General features: G+C 40.8%; 1 protein-coding gene across 2 annotated transcripts in view; it reads left to right on the top strand.

The window, feature by feature from the left end:
* Positions 1–21636, top strand: part of ALDH1A2 (aldehyde dehydrogenase 1 family member A2) — a 54707-nt gene that overhangs the window by 10989 nt on the left and 22082 nt on the right. For both annotated transcript variants that reach the window (XM_063169589.1, XM_063169590.1), the window contains exons 2-4: positions 14404–14508; positions 14745–14885; positions 16610–16739. In XM_063169589.1, the coding sequence (XP_063025659.1) occupies positions 14404–14508; positions 14745–14885; positions 16610–16739 (376 nt within the window). The remainder of the gene's footprint in view (positions 1–14403; positions 14509–14744; positions 14886–16609; positions 16740–21636) is intronic.

Here is a 21636-nt window from a genome sequence, read left to right on the forward strand (position 1 = left end):
AATTTTTGGTGTACTGCTGTTGTTAGATATTTAATAAAGATGATTTCCCAGAACAAGTATTTTTACCTGTCATTTTCCAGTCTTCCAATTAGTGACTCTGCTTTTCTAATTTTTGAACAGAAATATAATCTACCTTGGGATAGCCAAATAAGGATCTCCCCAAAATAAGCAGCCACCTCTGGAATTATCTTCAGTCTCCCTTCCATAGCCAGGTTGTGTTCAGGATCCAGTGACCCTTCCACAGACCGTATCTGCTTATTTATTTAATTTAGGCTTCTCTTGGCTGTTTTAGTTCTGTTACCTTTCCAGTAATTTTCTTCAGATTATTTAGTATGTTTAGTAGCAATTTTTATTTTTTGTGTCTGCAGTCTTTGTGTTTTCCAGCCTACTTTTCCTCTCCTATCTTCCTTCTTTGCCACCCCATTTATTTTCTTGCTTGTGCTTCCCGTTTTTAACCTTGGGAATGCAAATCTTTTTGACTCTTTCACATTCTTAAGCCTCCATGCTGATTCTATGGATTTTAATTTCCGAGCTTCAAGCAGGGAGTTTCTAAGTTACTTCCTCTTTAAAAAAAATCTGCTTCTTGAAGTTTAGTATCCCAGAGAGTATGGCTTCTTCATGTGTTTCTCTCCTGCAATGAAGCTGGAATTATTTACATGGTAACCATTTCTCAGGGGTTCAGACACAATTTTTAGTCCTTGACAGGACTATGTCAAATGTTGTTTACATTAGGATACAGAAAACTCTGTTCCCTACACACTATTTCAGTGCAGCTTTCACTGAACTAATAGGGAGTTATTTTGGCTCCAGCCTTACTGCCTTCATACTCTTTTTCCTCTTCAGTACCACTTCAATGTCACTTCAGCTGCTCTTATTTTGAAGTCAGTACCTCACTCCAGTACTATCCTTCAGATCTCCACTGCTTGTCTACCCGTGGGTCCGTGTTTTGTGTTCTGTGTTATTTCTCCCCTCCAAGCAGTGCCCACGCAAAGCGCTGCACACACAGAGCTCTCCCCTCTCTGCAGCCTGACTTGTCCTCCCCACACAGCTTACACGTAAAAAGTGTGGTATGCCTCTGATAATTCTCATCCCCTTATGCTCAAAAACCGCTGTTTTTTCCTCTCAGTGATACAGTCCAGATCACCCGTTTTCACACTCGGCTTTCTTAGGCTGTTTTATAGGCACTTGTGCTTTTATTTCCCAGCTATAAGATGACCTAGATGAAAATTGTGATCTAGTTAGTTGAAAAACCTTGTAAAGTCTTTTCAGCTCAGTTGCAAAAGCACTTCCCATGACACTGCACCTCACTTTTATTTACCATTCTGCTCGTGTAAAATGTCCTTAAAATAGAATTTAATTTTAAACTGGGTTTAATACTTCTTTATATTGTCAAATTGATTTGAGAAGGCATTTACGTAACTGACAGGTGGATACATAGATTTCTTTTTTTTTTTAAGGAGCCCCTTCATTTTGTTGTTTGAAACATATTCAGAGTATATTTTAAACGTTCTTTGCACCCAGACATAAAAGCAGTGTCCCAATTCTACTGGATATTTTCAAAGCTTACCATAACATATGCATTTTACATTTGCTTATGGTTTTTTTCAGCTGAAACAGAAATACTTTACTCTTGAGTTTGTCAAAACTAGCAAGAAATTACCACTACCTTCCAAATCAAGGAACTTTTTCTCCAGTTGCTTCAGTTGTCACACACTGTTGCAACAGTCCTGTACCAGAATGGCCTGCACAGACCTTTAGAAACAAGCACGGTTGTTTTTCAGGATATCTGGCTAAGCCTTTACCCCCTTTTCCATCAGTGTCTGACATTTTGTTGGTCTTCCTCTTTTTGTCCTTATCACACTTTCTTTACCACGGCCACTTAACAGCCTCTTCTCTTTTGTGATGGTTATTGGATCTGTTTTCCTGAGAGGTGAAAATCAAGCGCTGCTTTTTTCACTATTAATTTGAAACAGTGATCTAAGAATAACAGTAAATCTGCTATAACTATGCTGATGATGGCCTAGGAGTCTTGGTTGTGCAACTCTTTGATAGTGGTTTTTAAATCCATTTGTTACATTGCTTAAGATGTTTTTAGCTGGTATCACTCAACTGCAAGTGTTAATATTCTGCTCCATCACATCTTTCAGAAGGCATTAATTGATTCAGCCTCACTGTAAAACTGTGACAAGGTTCCTTCACAGATGGGGGAGTTTAAATTTGTGGGAGTGTAACCATGACTAACTCAGACAGTAGGTCAGTGTCAGAGGCAGGATCTCTTGCTAAACCAGCCAGACTACAAGAAGATCAAGCCTCTATTTTTGTACATGGTATTCTGGGAAATGGCAATACAGATGAATTTTGGAGCTGGTGTTTACCTGTGGATGCATGTCTGCATTTCTCTATGTTATTAACTGCACACTTCTCTGTGTACTCACTATACACACACACGTGGTATAGATGAAAAGACCCCTTTCTTTGTGCTCTTTGCTCTCTTTCTGTGTCACTTCATCAGGAGTTGTCTCTGTTGCTGTTCCTCTGAGTGTTGTCAGGGAGGCAGTGCCCTCCTTGCTGCAAAGTCTGCATAATGAGTTCAGATGGAGCTGAAGCTGGTGATGTTGTTCCCCTCTGTACTTCTCTTTAGGAGGAGGAATATTCCATCAGTACAAAGCAGTCACAGTACTGGAACTCCAGTTCTGGTATTGCTTCTATTCTCCTCAAAGGTTTTGTTTTAGTAAGGCTCTCCAGCATGGAGGGAGAAGGAAAGCCCTCCTATTTAGATGCCAAGCAGGAGCCCAGTGCAGAACATGCCACTGACTGGTGCAGCACAGCTTGTCCTCCCTTTAATGTCTGGATTCTGCATGCAGCACCAATGTGTTCGTGCTCTTGCTCTCTCAGTTAATTTCTTTCCTTGAGAGAGCAACAGGACAAATCCTCTGATAACTTGTTTCCTGGTTAGAAGCCTTTACCTACTTTCCTGGATTGGTTCCCTGTGGCTGGGAACCCTTGTAGTCAGCTCTTCCAGCTGTTTGCCTAAATGGTCTTCAGGGAGACTAAAAGCAATGAACCAGGAACAGCAACATTTGACTTCAGCCAGGTCCCATGGGAATTCAGTTATTACTCACTGGATTGGATTGGTAGCATACCTTCTACCAGGAATCTGCCAAAGGCTGCAAGCCATGAACCTTCCCCAGCAGCTGTCCCTGGTGTGCTCCTTGCAGAGGTGGGGCACTGGGGGACATGTTTGCTGTAATTAATACTGAGCTCCATACCTTTACATACCATTAGTACCTGCAATGTCTGGGTGAAAAATTTCTCAGATTTAAGTCTTGATAGTGATTTTAGCCATTTAGTGATCATGTGTCATTGTGTTTACTACAAGCATAAATCCTGTCTTGTAGACAGCAGGGAAACTAATGAGGTTTGCCCATATTCTGGCATCATTACAAGGGATTCCAGCAGAGAAAAATGGAGTTTGGTTAAAATGGGGGGAAAGAAATGCGAATTTTAGAGGAGATGGGGAGAGTGGATCTCGGGACTGCATATGAGTATTCAGGTTTTTTAAAGAAGGCTCTTTATTGACAAGACTTACAGCACGCTTTGCTCATTTAAGGACAGCTCAGAATAACCAAGTATTGGGGTTTGCCCTAATCCACTTTTTTAATACTGCATATTTGGCAAAAGTTTAGGGTCATGTTTTTCATTTACATACTCAAAGTCATTAGTCTGTTTCTATTAAAGTTAAATATAAGAGCTCATTTTTCATTCAGGCCTTCATCTCTATACAGAATAACTTGCTGGTCATATACAAAAATGTTAAATTCTATCAAACATAGGCATTATTTTTTATATCCTCAGGTATTCTATTTGATTGAGACTGTAATCAGCTCCTGCAAGAATACTCCACATCCAGTTTTAGTCTTAGTGCCACAGTGTATTTTGAGGTGTAAATCTGTCAGGTATCCAAGCACAGCAGGATACTTTGACAGTTTAAACCCAGTTCTCCCCAATCTGCCTTATGAATAATAAAAAGCAGAATGACCTATTCCAGTTTTGTACATGTAAAAGGCAATGACTTAATCAACAAGAAAGAACTGGAGGAGAAATTAGAACTGAACTCTGAGGAAAGGTACTCTAACGGTTTCTTCTCTCCAGAAGAATATTCTAAAGTAAATAAATTAGTATTTACCAAGACTTTTTATTGAAAAGAATTTCCAGCCCGAGAGATTTCATTGCAGCATTGAATGAGAGTTGTTGGGTTCCTTTGCATCTTCTTGAAGAGCAAAAGGAATTTATAAATCCGACTTCTGGGAATTGTTATCTCACAGCTTCTTCTAACAAACACAACAATTTGTTTTAAAGGCTTTCACCAAAGATGTCATAAGTGGTAATCCGTATGTTGTAAGTGGGTACTTAATGTGATTTAACTTAATGCTGATGATGCAAAGCTATTCTCCCCCAAAGCCCATTAAGAACATCCAATTTTCTGGTAGACTAACACTCCTGCTTACTATCGTGGAGATAAGTGACTGTTTAACCAGGACAATAAGTAATACTTTCAAACCAAGGCTGCAAAACTGAGGGGCCACAAAACTGTTCTTTGTGCAAGTTCAGACTCTGAATGTGTCACAAGCTGAGTTTTTTGTTTTTAGCAGTAGTTTGAATTTCTTTATGTACACACGTACACACAGGCTCTTTGCATCATCTTAATATGTGTACTGGTGAATATCATTATTATTATATCAGTAGGCATGGTCTAGTAAGAAAAAGGCCAGTGCAAACCATTTGTGTAAATTAAGTAGAGAAACCAATAAATAATGAGGTTTATTTCATGTTTCTCTAAAGTGCAGATAATTCTAACAGTTTATCCAAGATAATGCTTCTCACAGCACATGCTTTTTGTGGCTTCTGTACATGCAGAATGGCACAAAAGGAAATGTCTCTGGCATCATTAACAAAACATGCTAACAGTAATATTTGAAAAGCTTCAGGATGCAAAGTAGAAGCGAAGGCAAACTTTTCAGGAGCTTAACGCTGCTCACTTGGGTCTAATATAGACTTAGCACTTTGCAGGTCAGTGGCTCTGCTATTTGTCTCTGACCTAACAGATCTGGAGTTCTTCACATCAAAACCAAGTCTTGCTGAGCTGAGATCAAACGTGTTAAGGTAAGGATCTTGCCAGTGATTTATCGTGCCAGGGAGGGTGATCAGGCCATAAGGGGCCACTGCAAATGAAGCTGACATTCCAGCAATTTCTCATGTGTAGTTATAAGGTAATTTTCTCAGGCAGAGCTTTAAGTCAAAATAAATTTGCTTATTGTATTTTTCTGTGTTGCCTATAATGTCTGAAATCCTAGGAGGAATATTTATTTGTGCAGCACAGCTAATTTCTAAGTAAGAACTTGTTCCTGGTGATGAACATTTAAAATGGCAGTTACCTACAAGGGAGATTAAATTCTTCCAAATGGCAGAACGTATTTCCCATGTACAGATTAATAGCTCACACTGTTTTCTGTCACACATAAGGAGCACACAAGACTGGCAATGCACAAACAATGCAAAACACAGGAGAACTACACAGAGTAATACGAGTCTTGTTTGTACAAACTCCTCCTCATTCCCACCATTGCAAATGAGCACTTGTGGAAGGGTTTCCAGGATCAAGTTCTTAATAGCCACAACTTCATTAAAGCCCAGTGACAGCCCAGTAATTGATTATGTAAACAAACACTCCTCCTCTCCACTCTTGATTTAGTGGAGTTTTAAAAATCTTTCATTATTTCACTTTTTAAGGTGCAATAAGTGACATCAAGGATCATTCTCCATAAAAACCACTGCCATTTTTACCCAACTCATCCAGTGATGGCTTGTCTTTGTATTAGTGAAAATGGAAAGCACAGTTAATGTTTTAGTCATCCTGATTTCACAAGCAATGTTTTCTGATGCAGTTAAAGAGAGTAAGTGTTCTCCAGCAATTAAAGAGTCACGCTGATGAAAGGATAAGTAAAACTTGGGAGCTTAGTTTCTTAGGAATACATGAACTATTACCTGAGCTATGTTATTTCTCCTGTATTGTTCTACTAACAGCAGACAAATTCTTCATTAACTGAAAAAAGTAAAAATTACTTTGAGGAAAGCCTTTGTGTGCTGCAACGAAAGTTTTTTCCCACTGGTTTAATAAGGCAGCTAAAAGGAGTAAAATGTTTGTGGTGGGCATAGTTCAACAGACAATACAATCTGAAATTTCTTCTCTTTAGATTAATTTTCTTGAACAACCAGGCACAAAATAATCCCTCTAATGAGACTGAATGGAAATAATGGATGCTGTACCAGCATGTGGCACAATGAGAAACTAAAATAGAAAAGGGTATCATCACAGTTTGGCAGCCTGGGCTTTGTGCAGGAAATACTTGGGGTGAGGAGGAGGAAAGTAAGCACGCTACTGCATGTTGCTAAGACTTATTTAATCTTCTTAACTAATTACTCACACTTCCTAATTCAAAATCATACAAACAAAAATGTTTAGATAAGCTGGGAGTTTTTTCAAATGGGTACCCCCTACAGCTTAGAAAACAAACATGACAGGTTTCCCCTGTCTGATGTGCTGCCATTTGCAGAAGAACAGACCCAACTCCCAGAAAGACAGAAGACTAATTAAGACAGGAAGACAGGCAGGTCAAACATTTGGCGTGAGGGATGAGGGACATAGGGGAGAAAAAATCATGTTACATTCCACTTTCACAGCAGACTGACGGGAGGCTTCAAGCCTTTCTCTGATTCCATTTGCTGCTCAGAGACCCTGAATTCCTCTGGTTTTGGTTTCTCCTCCCATCACACCCCTTTCCTAGCATACCATTCCCTAAACCTCTTCTGTCTGTGAGCTGGCTCAGTGGGGGACTTGCCCTATCTGCCTTGAAGCATGGGAAAATCCAGGTGAGCAGAACAGGGCAGCAGCCCCTGCAAGACAGGTCCTGCTCTGCCCTCTCCTCCTGCCTCTCTGGGACTGAAAAGATCCCAAGCTCCTGCCACCATGAGGGCTCGAGCATGGGAATCCTCCCCCAGCTCATGTCAGCCACACTGAAGCCTGACTTAATTTACACAGGCTGAAAAACCTTGGTGTATTCACCTCTTTCAAACACTTGGTTTCTGATTCAAAGTACACTGGTATGAAGCACTGGCTTTAATTTTGGTAGAGTTGACTCAGGCCTTGGTACTTGGGATTTACACCCAGAGAAGGCAGACACCCTGGTCTTCTCATCAGACATCTCCCCTTGGCACAAGACTGGGCTTGCACAAACAGAATTGTGCCAGAGCTGGCTGCATGGACAGCAAAAACACTCACTTCTTGGGCATTTTATTTCTGATTCCACTTTTTTGATCCTCCTGCTGTACTATGTTTGTAAAGGTTTAAAATTCTCCAGCCCTCTCAGTGCACCCACAAGTTTGCCCTCTAGATTTCTTGAGTGCAATTTCAAGCTTGAATTTATGAAGGAAAGCCACATTTATGGTACACCAGGTCCAAAAACTATGACATTATTCAATCAGGCTCTGAGGTCCAAATGAGACTTTAAAAAAGATGAAGCACCCCACAGCACACAGAGCTTTAGAACTCATTTTCCTTTTCCTTTTTTTCTTTTTTTTTTTTCCCTTCTTTTTCTATTTTTACAGTGTGGGGGTAGTGAGAGTAAGGAGAGAGAAGGACAACCCAGCAGCCAAAGAGGAAAAATAAAAATCAACATGTTCTGGTTTTGTTTGGCCTTTCAGACCTCACAGGCTCTAGAGCATGTGTCAAGTTTCCAGTGAAACAGCTTTGTTTCCCAGTACAAACATCCCTCTGGATGCTGTTGCCACTGATTCCTTTTCCTCAACTGGGGCCTGATTCAGCTCCCACTGAAACCAGCTGGATTTTTTACTTTTGTTCTACTCTGGACCTCTTGGACCTCTTGTAGCTGAAAACCAGCTGTGCCCACGGGAGCTTGCTTGCCTGAATTAGATTTGGTGCAATGTTGTTCCTCTATAGTTCACTGTTACTCTCACACAATTGCAGTTCCTCCACAGCTGAAAGGCATCTCACTGAAGAACCCAAATCTGGGTGACTGTGAGGGTGATTCTGCTCAGGGGTAATGAAGGACATGAGAACCCCCTGTGCTGAGGTGGTGGGCCAGCCAGGCTGCCTTGGCTCGTGCAGGGCTCTCCCCTGAAAGCAGCACAGCCACTGGCACTGCCCAGACAGGCTCATTCATGGCTCAGGAGCAGAGTCCTGCAACCTCCTTGGGTAGGTTGGCCTTGAAGCCCATTACTCACCTTTTGTAAACTGCCAGCAAGAAGCTGTGACTCTTGCTGGTCACCTGAACAACCCTCTTAAAAATAAAATTAAATGGCACTGCTGATCCGTCGCTGGTCATTCAGCCAGCAGACTGCTGGCATTGGCTTTTGCTTTCCTAGTGCCTTCTTATAAAGCAGGTTTTTGCTGATTCTATAGCCAGCTGTTGGTTTCCAGTCACTCCCAGGAGTGCCTCACAACACACTCTAGAATGTGAGAGATTTGCTGTATCAAGACAGCCATAAAAGTGAAGGAAAACAAGGCCTGTGAAAATAAACAAGCTGCACCTCTGATTGGCAATCCCACCTAGTTCATTCCCTTACAATCGTACTAATCATTAGGACTCGAAATGTTTCCCAAGGAGAGGAAATGAAGTTGCTGAGATGGGAAAGGATATGAAATTTCCTGACCAGACTGAGGCACAGGTGCCTGGTATCTGGGATGTTATGCAGTATTTACCAAGGGAAATGCTGCTGCTGGATTTTTTGCATGCCTCTAAAATTGTTGTCCGTCCCCCCTAAAAAAGAAGTGCCATTATGCACTTCTAGTGCCTCCAGCTCTGAGAAGATGCTGAGGGCCAAGCAGCTGTGATTCTCTTATAAAGTACTTTGGCATCTGATGCCCCCTCCCCCATCCCAGCAGATTCAGTGTCAAAAGCTCTCTAAGGAAAAAGCCACATATGAAAAAAAGATCTTTGATGGAATGAAACTATAACCAGCTACTAAATCAATTGAGTTAGGAAATTCCCATTCCTTCCTCCGTTCATCCAGAACCAAATCTCCTGTGGGAAGCCATTATTATTTGGATGTTAAAATCCTCTTCCTGTACCAAAAAACATTTCTAGGAGCTGCAACAGCACAAAAACCTTGTTTATTAAATCCATGGGAAAATAATTCCACCTCCAAAGAGCTGAATGCAGGGCCACTGTCTGTGCACTGCCTGAAGTTCTGAGTTGAACAGCTGGGGAGCCTGAAGAAAATGTCTCATGACATCATCACTAAGCAATATCGAATTAAGAATGTAGATCATCATTTCACTCACACATCATTTAAGAACATTTTCAAGAAAGGAAATGAAAAGTTACATTGTTGCCACCTGTGTTGATTACTCTTATGAATTAAGAGAGCCCAAAATCTTTTTTTTTCCCTGTATGTTTTAAGAAGAGGCAATACAAAAAAGAGAGGCAGTGAGCATGCAGGAATCCCCAGTGAATGTAAAAATCAGTTCCATTTCCCAAATCCAGGGCTAGCCCCTGGCTCAACAGCAGAGGCAATTTGAAGTGTCATGAAACTAAAGCTCCTTCAACTAAAAGCTGCAAAGGAGGTATCAGTTCTGTGGTTTATTTTAATTAATTGTATTTATACACATACTCATAAAGATAGTTGTTTGGTACTTCCTTGCTGCTAAATAATGTTGAAAGCACATTTTCTCCCTGCTCTGAATTTTGATATTGCTGCACAGCAGATCAGAATGTCCAGCCTGGGTTTGTACACATCCCTTCCTCTTTGAATACTTATCACTCCAATTACCTGCATGGTTTAAAATGAACATTAAGTTGCTAAATGTTACTAAGCCAGCTGGGATAGATGGCTACTGAAACAAGAGATTGTAGTTGTTTGTTTGCAAAGCTAAATTTGCTTTGTGTTATGCTAAAAACATTTACTCTTGGCTTGATATCAAATCTGATGAGCATCCAAGATGCTATTGACCTCAGTGTGTAATGCTTGTGAAATACAGGTCTTGTGCAAAATGCAATGTATGATTTTCTTCCAACTACATGTCAGCAGTTTCAAAGTAGCTTGGAATTTTTACATGGTAACTTTGGGTTTACTTTTCCTTTGTACACTTTTTGGTATGATGAGGTATCTCCAAGGCAGATTGGAGTCACTTGACCTGTAGGATGAGTCAGATTGATTTCTTGATCAGCCCTGTGGAACTCTGGCAACAGAGGCCATATATAATTAGCCACAGGCAGGATTTGAACCTAGTGAATACATGGTAGGACCACTATCTGGCAAAGTTCTAGTAAAAGATCTGTGAGAACATCAGTGTATGAGCAAGAGGTTATTGTCAGTACCAGGAGGGATGTGACTGATCTCTTTAGGAAAATCCATGCCCTTTCTATCTTTCATTTGAAAAGGAACAGAAATTGCCCAGAGATCTGTGTGATGAGATCTCCTGGGAATGATGACACTCCAAGGGGCCTCATGTTCACATGGGCAGCAGGGAGCTCCCACCCAGGCCTGTCACACTGCTGTGTTTGGAACAGCCCCTCCCACCACCCAGGCTCACACACCCCAGCACCTGCACCCCCAGCTCCCCTGCTCTGCTGGCCCCTTTGGCATCACTGGGGAACAGAAAAAGGTATTTGGTTTTCTCCTTCACCCCCTGCACACCAGCCTCAGCCAGACTCCACTCACAGGGGCCCTTGGCTGCTTTGCCACTTGGGTTTGTTCTTGGCTAAATGGCTGCACTGACAGGGACACCTCAGTCCAGCAGCAAAGTTGACCTTTTATCTTCTTCCTCTGACATTACTGCCATTACTGCCTCTACTGAGAGTAAATGGCAAACAAAACGTTTGTGTATTCCAAGATTTTTCAAGTGCTCCCTTCTTCCCTTTGCCTTTTGGCACAATGCTATTGATAGCACCCAACAGGCCAGATTATTTAACTACCACAATACCACATAGCAAATGCATGACACACTATAGACTTTTTCTTCTCCCTACTGCATATCACAAAAGGTAACACTAGGACTCAAACAAAAACAAATTACCTCAGTAACTCCTGGAAAACTCAAGTGGTTAATCAGTTACCTTTTATTTACATATATATGCTTAATGCTGAATTAAGTTGTAAAAACCAAAGGCTGATTTATAGCCCCAGTCAGCCTTAATTAACATTGATTCCAGGGGAATAGTAAATGTGAATAGCCTTCACAATTGAGGTTGAACAATGAACTCACTGGGTGTTGTCCAATTTGTAGCATGATTTACATGGAAGCAAGCCCTTCTTTTTCTAAGGTTACCCCTTTTTTATCTGGTGTTTAGGATGGGTTATATATAATCCATAGATAGGAACATTTGCTGTCAAATATTCCCCCTGATTTAGAGTTAGCCTTTAGCATGATCACTATAAATAAGGGAGAAAAAAACCCAATTTGAGGCTTTGCAGGGATTCCTTTTTCTTGCAATGTGTCATCGCTTCTCCATTTCATGGCATTTTTACGAAGTGGCCATAATGAAAGTCAGATTAAATGTACAGGATATATACATTTAATCAACAGCCATTGGAGTCAGTAGTGCTGGAAGAGTTATAAAAGCCCCTGTGAATGCAAATTTATTGCAAAAGAATCTGCGTCTCGGTGGTAGGAATATCTGCTGAATGGTACTACCTGACACAGAACACCTAAAACTTTCAAAAGTGAATTATTTAAGTGTAAGGCTTTGCTTGTAAAGCCGCCAGCTGCTGGATTTCAAGACTTGAAACTGTTCCAAAACATGGGACTAGGTACTTTATTTGTGCACTAGAGTAAATACTCTGATTTTACTGCCAATTTAAATGTGCTCAGTTTACAGTAATGAGCTTGTATAGGCAATACCTTGTTTATAGAAAGTGGAACAGGAAGAAACTAACATTAACCATTAACAGTAGCAATTTCTCTTGCTTTCAGCTCTAACTTTATGCCAAATAGATCCTTCCCATGTCCTATCTGAAATATTTACTATTACTGTTCTTTTTCTAAGTCAGTGGGATAAATGGAGCATTCAATGAAATCATACAGCTTTTCCTTCCAGTCAGCTTGAATTGCAGCACTCTTTTGTAATTCCACGGCACTATTTCTCATTCTTACGGTGAAATGTATTTCAAGAACAAATATATGTCCTGTGTACTAGCAAACCTGATGATAGGTGTTAATCCCAGCAGAATGGAGTTAATTTTTTTTAATACATTTAATAAAGAACAGACCACTGCTCTAAGGGAAATTTACTGAATTGTGGCTGCCACGATTTCTCAGGTTCTTGTACTCAACCAAACTGCTTTATTCTTTCAGTGCAGCTCACACAAGAAGCCCATGTGTTTATGTACATCCTGTCACCTTAAACAAACATGCTTACATCTTCTCTGGCCATCTGCTCCTGAAGCTGGAAGTTTTCTCCCTTCCCCTCCCTCCTCAGCACCCCCTGACACACTCACTGGGTGCAGAGTTAACTCTGAGAAAACTCAGTGGAAAGCACAAAGTAAATTCCTTCTCTACACAGGTCACAGATCTCAGGGTTTCTTTGCTTCACTTAAGGTCTAAAAGTGACAATGATACACCAGAGGGTTTCAGCTTATGGCATTGGTCACTAGAGATCATACTGGTGATTCTTTCTCTATCTCATTTGGGTTAGCTCCAGAATGTCCTAACAGGGACCAGTACTTGGGTTTGCTGAACAGTGTCATCCCTGAGCAGGGAGACACCAGCACAGTCTGGGACACTCACAGTCCAAGGACACAAACAGGTTCAGGATAAAGAGGGTGTGCAAGGAAAGCAATGGCAGTGGTGTGGTAGGTCCTGAGTTCAGCAACTTTGAAAACCTAAGCAGAAGGAGCAAGGAGGAGTAAAGAAAGGACAGACTCTGGAATGGATGGAGGGGCACACAGCAGAGGTTGAAGTTTGAGGTGTTGGGAAGATGAGGAAGCACAACAGAAATGCATCCATAATAGCAAAAGCGCATGGAATTGCTGGTTCCTGTGTACAGTTCTGTTGGCAGGGTCTTTTCCAGGCAGGCACAGGTTCCCCCACACATGGCCACAGTGAGCTCTGGAGCTGGAGCTGTGACACTGCAGCTACTGTGGCACCCAGCCTGAGCTAACAAGCCCTGCTGAGAGGACACAGCTACAGCACTTCCCTTTGCCTTGGAGAGTAGGTTTGAGCAAGCTCATGTCTAGTAACTGAAAACTCTACAGATGTGGTTTTGCCTTCATGTGTACAGAGATGGGCCAGTTTCTCTCACCTGTGTATCTCTGATTGGAACTCCTCAAGCTTTCAAAGGTTCCTGTCCTTATAAACATAGCCCTGTATGCAAAAAAAAAAACCAAAAAACCACAACAAATCAACAAGCCAGGTGGTGAATATTCCTTCTCTCTACATGTGAACTCCTGCTTTCAGTGGAGTCAGGGGGAAAATTCCTGTGTATTTCAATGAGGCCAGGACACCAACTTACACATTCAAGTTGTATTTCATGGAATCCACTAAAAATACATTGATATCTGGACTCCAAGGAATCCAAATTGTGCCTGAATTTTGAACACTTTCATTCTTAGAAAGATTTAAAAGACAGAAGGAGTCTGAATACCTGGAAAACTTTTCACTCATTTTCATGTATTGACTTCTTTAATACTTGCTAATAAATAATTGCATCCTGTTCTTAAAAGTCATTCAGCAGAAAATAATGGACATGTATGCAGCTACCAGTAAAAATCTACTTTAAATAAACTCATTTGTCATTACCTTACTCAAGACAGCCGTTGTCAGCACCATTACCATTTAAAGTTGTTTTGCCCCTGACAATTAAAATATCAACACTGAGAGAATGTAACAATTTCCATTGTTCCTAGCAGATAAGCAAGTTAGTTTTGTGCTGCAAGCCGTCACTGTAGCCATAATTAACTGACTGTGTATTGAAGAACTGTGATGTTTGAGATTATTCAGTCTTGACTGGGATGTATCAGTGACTAAATGTTTACTTACTGAACTGAGTGATTACTCCAAATCCTTGTCTTCTCTTCAGTAGTTTCAAGGCTTTTCCTCTGGTACAGCTATTTCTTTTTTTAGTTTATTTGTTACAGTTTTTGAACCAAATTTGAACATCAACCAATGTTTAGACTTTGATGTTGCTTCTATAATGACACTGCTATAGAATACAGAAAGGCATCAGGGGCTGACCTCAGCCTGAACTCTTGAAAACTGTAATTTTCACACAAAAATAAGTTTCAGTTCTTTTGTATTAGAATCTGCAGTTTTTCTCATGAGTTTGTTGTTATATACATTACTGTTCGTTCATGCAAGAGACCTGATGACTTTTCTTCCTTTTCTAGATTTTCATCAATAATGAGTGGCAGAATTCTGAAAGTGGAAGAATATTCCCAGTATATAATCCAGCAACAGGAGAACAAATCTGTGACATTCAGGAGGCTGACAAGGTAATGTATCCCACAAATGGCTATATGTTTAATGTATAAATTAAATGCATAACAGATAATACAAACATATAAATAGATCAAAGCAACCAGTCCAGAATAGCACTGTTGGACAGTTCTTGTATAAATCATAGTTCCAAAACCCATCACATGTGACTAAGGTTGTATAATAGCAAATCCAATAAGCCTGCTTGTGTTATTTACCTTGTGTCTTCAATTTTCTTCTTCCTTCTTCCCAGGTTGATACAGACAAGGCAGTGAGGGCAGCTCGGCTGGCTTTTTCCCTGGGTTCTGTTTGGAGGAGAATGGATGCCTCAGAAAGAGGACATCTTTTGGATAAGTTAGCAGACTTGGTGGAAAGGGACAGGGCAATTCTTGCTGTAAGTGAAACATAAAAATCAGAAGTCAAATCAGTTGTCAGTTCTACGTTCTGAGAGCCAATTCATTCATGAATGGGTTGATATGAATTGTATGTGAAAACCACATGCAGCTTCCTGGCTGAAATGGCTCTGTCCACTTACAGCGTGGTGCAAAACCCATAAAGGCCAACAAGAGGCTCCCAGTGGGCTCAGATCAGCTTTAAATTGGATATCCCACAACAGCAGGGGTGTGCACACGTGTGTGCCCGCCAGGCAGGCCTGTAACTCTTCTAGAACAAGAGATGGCAGGCTGGGGTGATCTGTGCAGGCAGGAAGGGAAGGACAAGTGAGGTGCTCAGGGACACAAGAGAGGTGCTCAGGGACACAAGAGAGGTGCTCAGGGACACAAGTGGGGTGCTCAGGGACACAAGAGAGGTGCTCAGGGACACAGGTGGGGTGCTCAGGGACACAAGAGAGGTGCTCAGGGACACTGGGCTGGTGACAGGAGTTCCAAGTGTGGCTCTGTTCCTCTCTGGGATGAAGCCATCGCAACGGTGCCATTGTTAATGTTGTTTTCCGCATGTCAAGTGCTTTGAACTAAGCCTGTGAACATCTTAATTCCAGCTTTGTCAACACTTAAATCATCTTACCGCCGGCACGTACTGTAAAATCGCCATGGGGAGAAGGAAGTGCACAGCAAATCAAGTTTACTCTGCCTGTCATTTAATTTTTATTTCTGGAGCCAAGTTCTTTACTGAGCTGCACTGCAGGCAGTGCCATTAATTGCTCTTGGGGATATAAGTCAGTGCAGAATTAGGCCTCCATTCTTCTCTACAGAAACTCATTTGATGGTTGGTGTGTTACACAGGGGCGTCCTTTGCCCATTCTTAATGATTTCTATTGGACAGCTATTGAGAATTAGTTAAGCTACTCAACATCTTAGGATATTTTATTGGATTTTTTTTTCTAAATGATCTTAGGAACCCCTAAGAGGATAGCTTATAAGATACTTTTAAAAATAGGAATATTAACTAAAAAAATAAAGATAGCTTGTTAATTTATGAGCTTCCCTAGAGGAAAGTTTGTTTATTTGATGGCAGTAAATAAACTGGCTGTACAGTATAGATATCTCAGACCTCAGCAGGAGTCTTGGCAACCATATAGAGAAATTTTTATATTCACATCAATTATATAAAGAGGGATGTGTCCATTCTTCTCTTTATGGATTCAGATCATTAATACAGGGCTACAAGGAGCCCCTTCTCAGCTGTTATCATTAACATAACAGAACCCAGTTTGACAGGCATTTTTATCTTGGCTCCTGATTAAAGCAATTCAGCATTTATAGATCTGGACCAAACACAGTGGCTATTAGGTTCAAAGTACACAAAGGCACATGTACATGCATGTGGATATACACATAAATCCACAAGACAGACGGACAGACAAACACACATAAACATACACAAGTATTCCTAAAATCATAGCCATTCCAGAATACTCCAGAAGAAACTAGTTTGGGTTTTTCAAGGAAAATACTTTTTGTTCACATTTGTGAAAAGTAACAAAGGGGATCAGATAATTGTTCTGAACCTTCTGGGTTGAAATTACACCAAGGTGCAACTGATTTGTCTTCATTAAAATCTTTGTCATGGTTCAAGAGCTGTTAAGATGGTGAATACTTAGGTACAATAGTCCAAAAATGTTACAATACTTACATCTCTTAACTTTTTCTTGTTCTGCAGACTATGGAATCACTGAACAGTGGCAAACCGTTTTTGCAAGCTTTCTATGTAGATCTCCAGGGAGTCATAAAAACCCTGAGGTATTATGCTGGTTGGGCAGACAAAATCCATGGAATGACCATTCCTGTAGGTAAGGGGAATTAAAGCACAACTATATACCTAAACCTTCTCATGGCCAGACTAAAGCTTTGTGGAAGGCAGAGGAGGAGCCTGGGTTGCTCCTACAGTGTGCAGTGAGTTGCTGAAGCAGATGTTGGAAAGTCAACAAGGGCAGGACTGGGTGCCCTGCTCTTGGTCTGCCCCACACCCACATGTGAGGAGGGCTTGGTTTCTTTTGCATGCATCCACCTGAGAAGGAGACAGCTCAATACCTACCTTTAACTATTGACACACATATTAAAATGGATGAGGTATAAGCCTGAAAAATACCTTGGAACTCATGAAAATAGTGTTGGGTGCCTGTTTAAGAAACAGTATCATTATAGTATAGATCTTGTTTGTATATGACTCCTTACTGCTGATGCAAATAATTTTACCTTGGACTAACACTGGATCTAAGTTAACTTATACTTTGAGAGTGTTCTTAAGGTTACTATAGAGAATTACATACATATGAGATATATTTTGTTATAGATGCTTTTTCAAATTGTTCAATGGGATGAGTTTATATTGTATATATGAGATAAACTTTAATGCATGCTAGGAAATTATTATGTTCTTATTCTTTTGCTAAAGAGATGCAAAAAAATCCTTACCATTATTTTTCTTTAAGAAGTTTCTTCCTCCTCCCCTTCCCTCCCAGCTGTTGAACAAATACAGGCTGCATTGTTTGATGCAAACAAATCCATTTGCAGTCTGGACTAGATGTACCAAGTCCTATAATTACACAACATGGCAAAATAGGAGAAATTATTTTATGTAGGTGCAGTCATTAAGATAAGTGTACTCATCTTTCACCTGCATAAAGAAAATCTCTGGACAAACCTTAAAGAAAATGAACATTCATTATGTGGATTCATGGTGCACATGTTCATTGCACTTGCATGTTTATTCCACTTTACCCAGCAGGGCACACTCAGGGCTACATGCCCATTGCTGTTGCCCAGCTATTTCCCTGGTGTTCCACTGTGGGACAGAATCTGCAATGCACTCACTCACCTCTGTCTAGCAAAGCCCCAAACTACCCAAGTGAGGCAAGCAGATAAATTGAAAATATGCCTCCAAAATTTTCAGGAGGGAAACATCATGTAACTCTTCTTGCAGTTTTACTCATCTTCGTTTTTCATCTTATTGAAATTGCAGCATGCACTGATTGGTGTTTATCTTCACTATCCTATTTTCACCAAAGAAATGACAATAATAATAATATTTCAGGTGTAGACATTCCTGCAAGGAGTCAAAGTTTTCCACAGTTATTTAGGCTGAGATTCGTAAATCCCAGTTTTGCTGCTTGCACTTCACATTTAATCATACAAAAGTGCAGACCACACCATAAATTCATGTATTCAGCAAATTTCCTGTTCCCTAATCTCTTTCTCCCCGGTCAGTGAATGCCTCCTTCTCACTCTTTAGCCCCACAGGTACACAGAAATTAGGTCAGCCACCAAAAGGCACTGCCAGATTAAGGAGAATAAATATTCTCTGCTTATTCTTGGTTTCAAGTACCTTATAGGATAAAACCTGATTTTTTTTTCAGTAAGGTGGACTATGCTGGGTGAAAGGAAGGCACATTTTCAGCATGCTTTTCTCAGTGCAAACTTTGTGCTAGCACAGTTTTCAGAAATGTAGAATCATAAGTCCATTCACAGATTTTCAGGGGATCAATTATTCTTCCTTTAACACATCTCTTTATTCCTCTGCTTTTGCACCATAAATTTTTCATTCTCATGAAGCTGTTTTAGGGCAAAGCCACTGTTAAACAGCAGTGCTCTTTACGTTCATTTACCATCAGCTCACCAAAGATAAGCAAAACAAAAAAAAACCCCCACTATTAAATCTTGTCTTTCTATTCAGTGTGCTAATAAATCTGAAACCTCCTGATCTTTTGTTGTTGCCGTTTTTGTTGAAGTTTTCTTTTCCTTTAAAATAAAAATAGGCAATTGATAGACAAGTAGAAGAAGAAGTGTGTTTTACAGTCACATTCCTTTTGGCCCCAGAGCTGCAAAACCTTCAGACTGCCCTTTGCTTGCTCCCAAGCGTAAAGCCTTGATGATTTAAATTAAAACAGAATGAGGCTAGACCAGAAACTGTTAAACTAATAAACTGAATGCAAGCAGAAGTGTATCTTTAAAGCAATATATGCTATGATATAGTTTAAAGAACCAGTTCAGCTCTCCTCACCCACTTGTTTGCTGTGTCCTGCTATATGAGGCATGGGACTGTATTATGGTTGTTATGCAAATAAAATATCTGTGCTGGAGACTCCTGATGGAAATCTAAGCAAACACATCTGTGGAAGATATTGCTGTCCCAAAGTGAGATCCCTGGATAAATGAGACTTGCTTTCTGATTAAAAAATGAAAGTCTTTGGGCCAGGTGCTAAGCAGCTGCAAATTGATCTTGCTCTATTAATATCAGTGAGGACTGAAGAATGTCAGTTTACTTCAGCTGCGTATATTAAAAATACCCTTTTAACACAAAATTTTAGATTGGATGTGGGATCAGTGTCAGGTCCCTTTCAGGCAATGTTCTTCTGGCAGCCAGCTAGTAAAGGAAAAGAGAAACAATCATCAACAGTATCTTAGAACAAGGGTCATTAGCACAACTTAAAAGTCTCAAACATTTAAAAAGTCTCCTGTATAATTTCTAAGCACAAGGGACCTTTCGATGCTCACTGTTCAGAATAATGGAATTAAGCTCATTGAATTCTTGAGCTATTTTGTTATGATAACAGCTTGTTCTACATTGTGGACAGGGTGCCTCTTAGATCCACCTTTGGCCTGTCCAGAGACGTCCAAGGCTTCTGAATAACTTCAAGTCACATATGTTCCCAAAGATACTGTTAGAAAGCAACCTCAAAAATGCCATCTTGACAGAAAATCTGTGGATGATGAACTTTGGAAGTAGGTGTCAAAAAGGGCAGCTGTCTAGAGTCTAGTGGGAGACAGCAGGGAGAGCAGCTCTGCATGGGAGGCACCGCTCTGCGGAAGGAACGTTCTGCCCACGCTGGGCAGAATTAACCACCATTTGTCTGCCTTGGCAAGAGGCTCAGGTTATCTATAACTCTGTGTGATGAAGCACGCAGACATGTGGCAGTGATTATGCAGCGACAATCTAAAGTCAGACAGTGCTAATGTAACTGTGTTACTGTTATGTTGCCACCATCCTTCTGGCTGAGAACCCACCTCTCACAGTACTACCGAGTACAAGCTGGTATTTTTAGCTGACTCCTCTGTGTTCTCTTGAGCACTTAGACAGTTTTGCTTGTATGTACTTCTCTGTATTTTGACTTCTACTTTGCTTCTGTTGGATCTGATGAATCTTCCTATGGTCTGTAAACCACTGCTAGCATCTGTGAAAGATGACCTGGAAAACCAAACTGATCATCTTAGTCTGTGACACAAATATTCTCATCTCCACTGGGGAGCTGTCAAACATCTGGAGATCAGAATGTTACAATGATGTTTTGTCAATGCAGCACAAGCTAGCTGATAAACTATTTTCCTCTGCCTTTTCCTGAATCTCTTTTCTCTTTCCCTCCCTCCTTTATTTTCTCTGTTCTGTGTCTGTCTTGGTTGCAGACCATTATTACCTTTCTCATAATTATTCTGTATCTGGTCCCCAGCTGACATATTAGCTACTCTAGCTCAGGTTTCTACTGAGCAAATCCTGTAAAGTAGATGGATAGAAATAAGCAGACTTGACAATAAGTTATTTCTAATCAAATTCAAGTTGAAGTCTTTCCTTAAACCCAAGAAACTTTAAGGATTAAGCTGTTTATTGTTACCAGATATATCTTAGAGGATATTGCAGCAGGTTCCCAAACCACACTGTCCATTGTGAAGTCAATATTGCACAAGGGTGGCTGCAGCTCTGAACGGGGGAGAGGCTGGGGCAGCCACTTCCCAGCCCAGACTGGGAGGGAGAGCACATACCCTGTGTCAGACAGAACAATGGGAGCAAAAGCCCTGTAATCTCTCCTCCTCCTCCTCTTACTCCTTTCCGCTGTCTAGCCTTTTCTTATCCTGGTAAATCATCTCCTGCCATTAAGCCTAGGTAACCTCATCATTCTCACATACTTAACTGAAATTATTTTCCCAAGTTAAGAGATTTGCGTTTTTCTAGATGACCAAGCAGTACAGGCCAAGGGGCACATTCAGCTCATGCCTTTAGCATAGCCTTTCCCTCAGCTGTAGCCTCCTTGAAAAACATCTGACCTAAATTCAGAGATAGTTTGAGTCTGGGCTAGTTTATACAGCAATGAGACTCCATTGAGGTAGAGCTGCAGTAAATCGACTTTGCACAGATGCAGGCTGAGCACACTAACACAGCTACGGCTTAGACAGTACCTCAACTGATCCTTTAACTAAGAGCAGGTCCCTTTCTGGCTCTTTGTTAACTGGGAAGAAACCTGCATGTGTAACCTCAGCATGTGCTCCCAGACCACAGGAAGTACATGATGCTCAGTGACACAAGTCACAAACTTTCCCTCTTCATTGCACATCTAGAGATTGTGGTACATTATTCTATCACTTCATACTGCTTGTGTCCTCAATGGCAGATGACTCAGCTGAATGTTACTGTCTTACTCCACACTTGGGCTGCAGATACACCTTTAGATTGCTCTGTTCCACTCATGCTTTCAGGAAATTGCCTTTGTGACTCTTCACTTCTCTCACCCTTAAATAAGCTGAGGCCGTAAGTGCTTCCATGCTACTGCAATTTTATGTGCAGTACAGCTCTCTGCCAAGGAACAAAGCAGGTTACTTTCTGATGGGAAGCCTGATTCCTTTGTTCTGCAGAAAGAACAATTAGGTTGCTCCTGAACCTAGGCTTCCCATGCTGGCTCACAAAAAAACACTTCCATG

Source organism: Melospiza melodia, chromosome 15 (genome assembly GCF_035770615.1).
Source record: "Melospiza melodia melodia isolate bMelMel2 chromosome 15, bMelMel2.pri, whole genome shotgun sequence".
In the NCBI taxonomy this organism is placed as follows: domain Eukaryota; kingdom Metazoa; phylum Chordata; class Aves; order Passeriformes; family Passerellidae; genus Melospiza; species Melospiza melodia.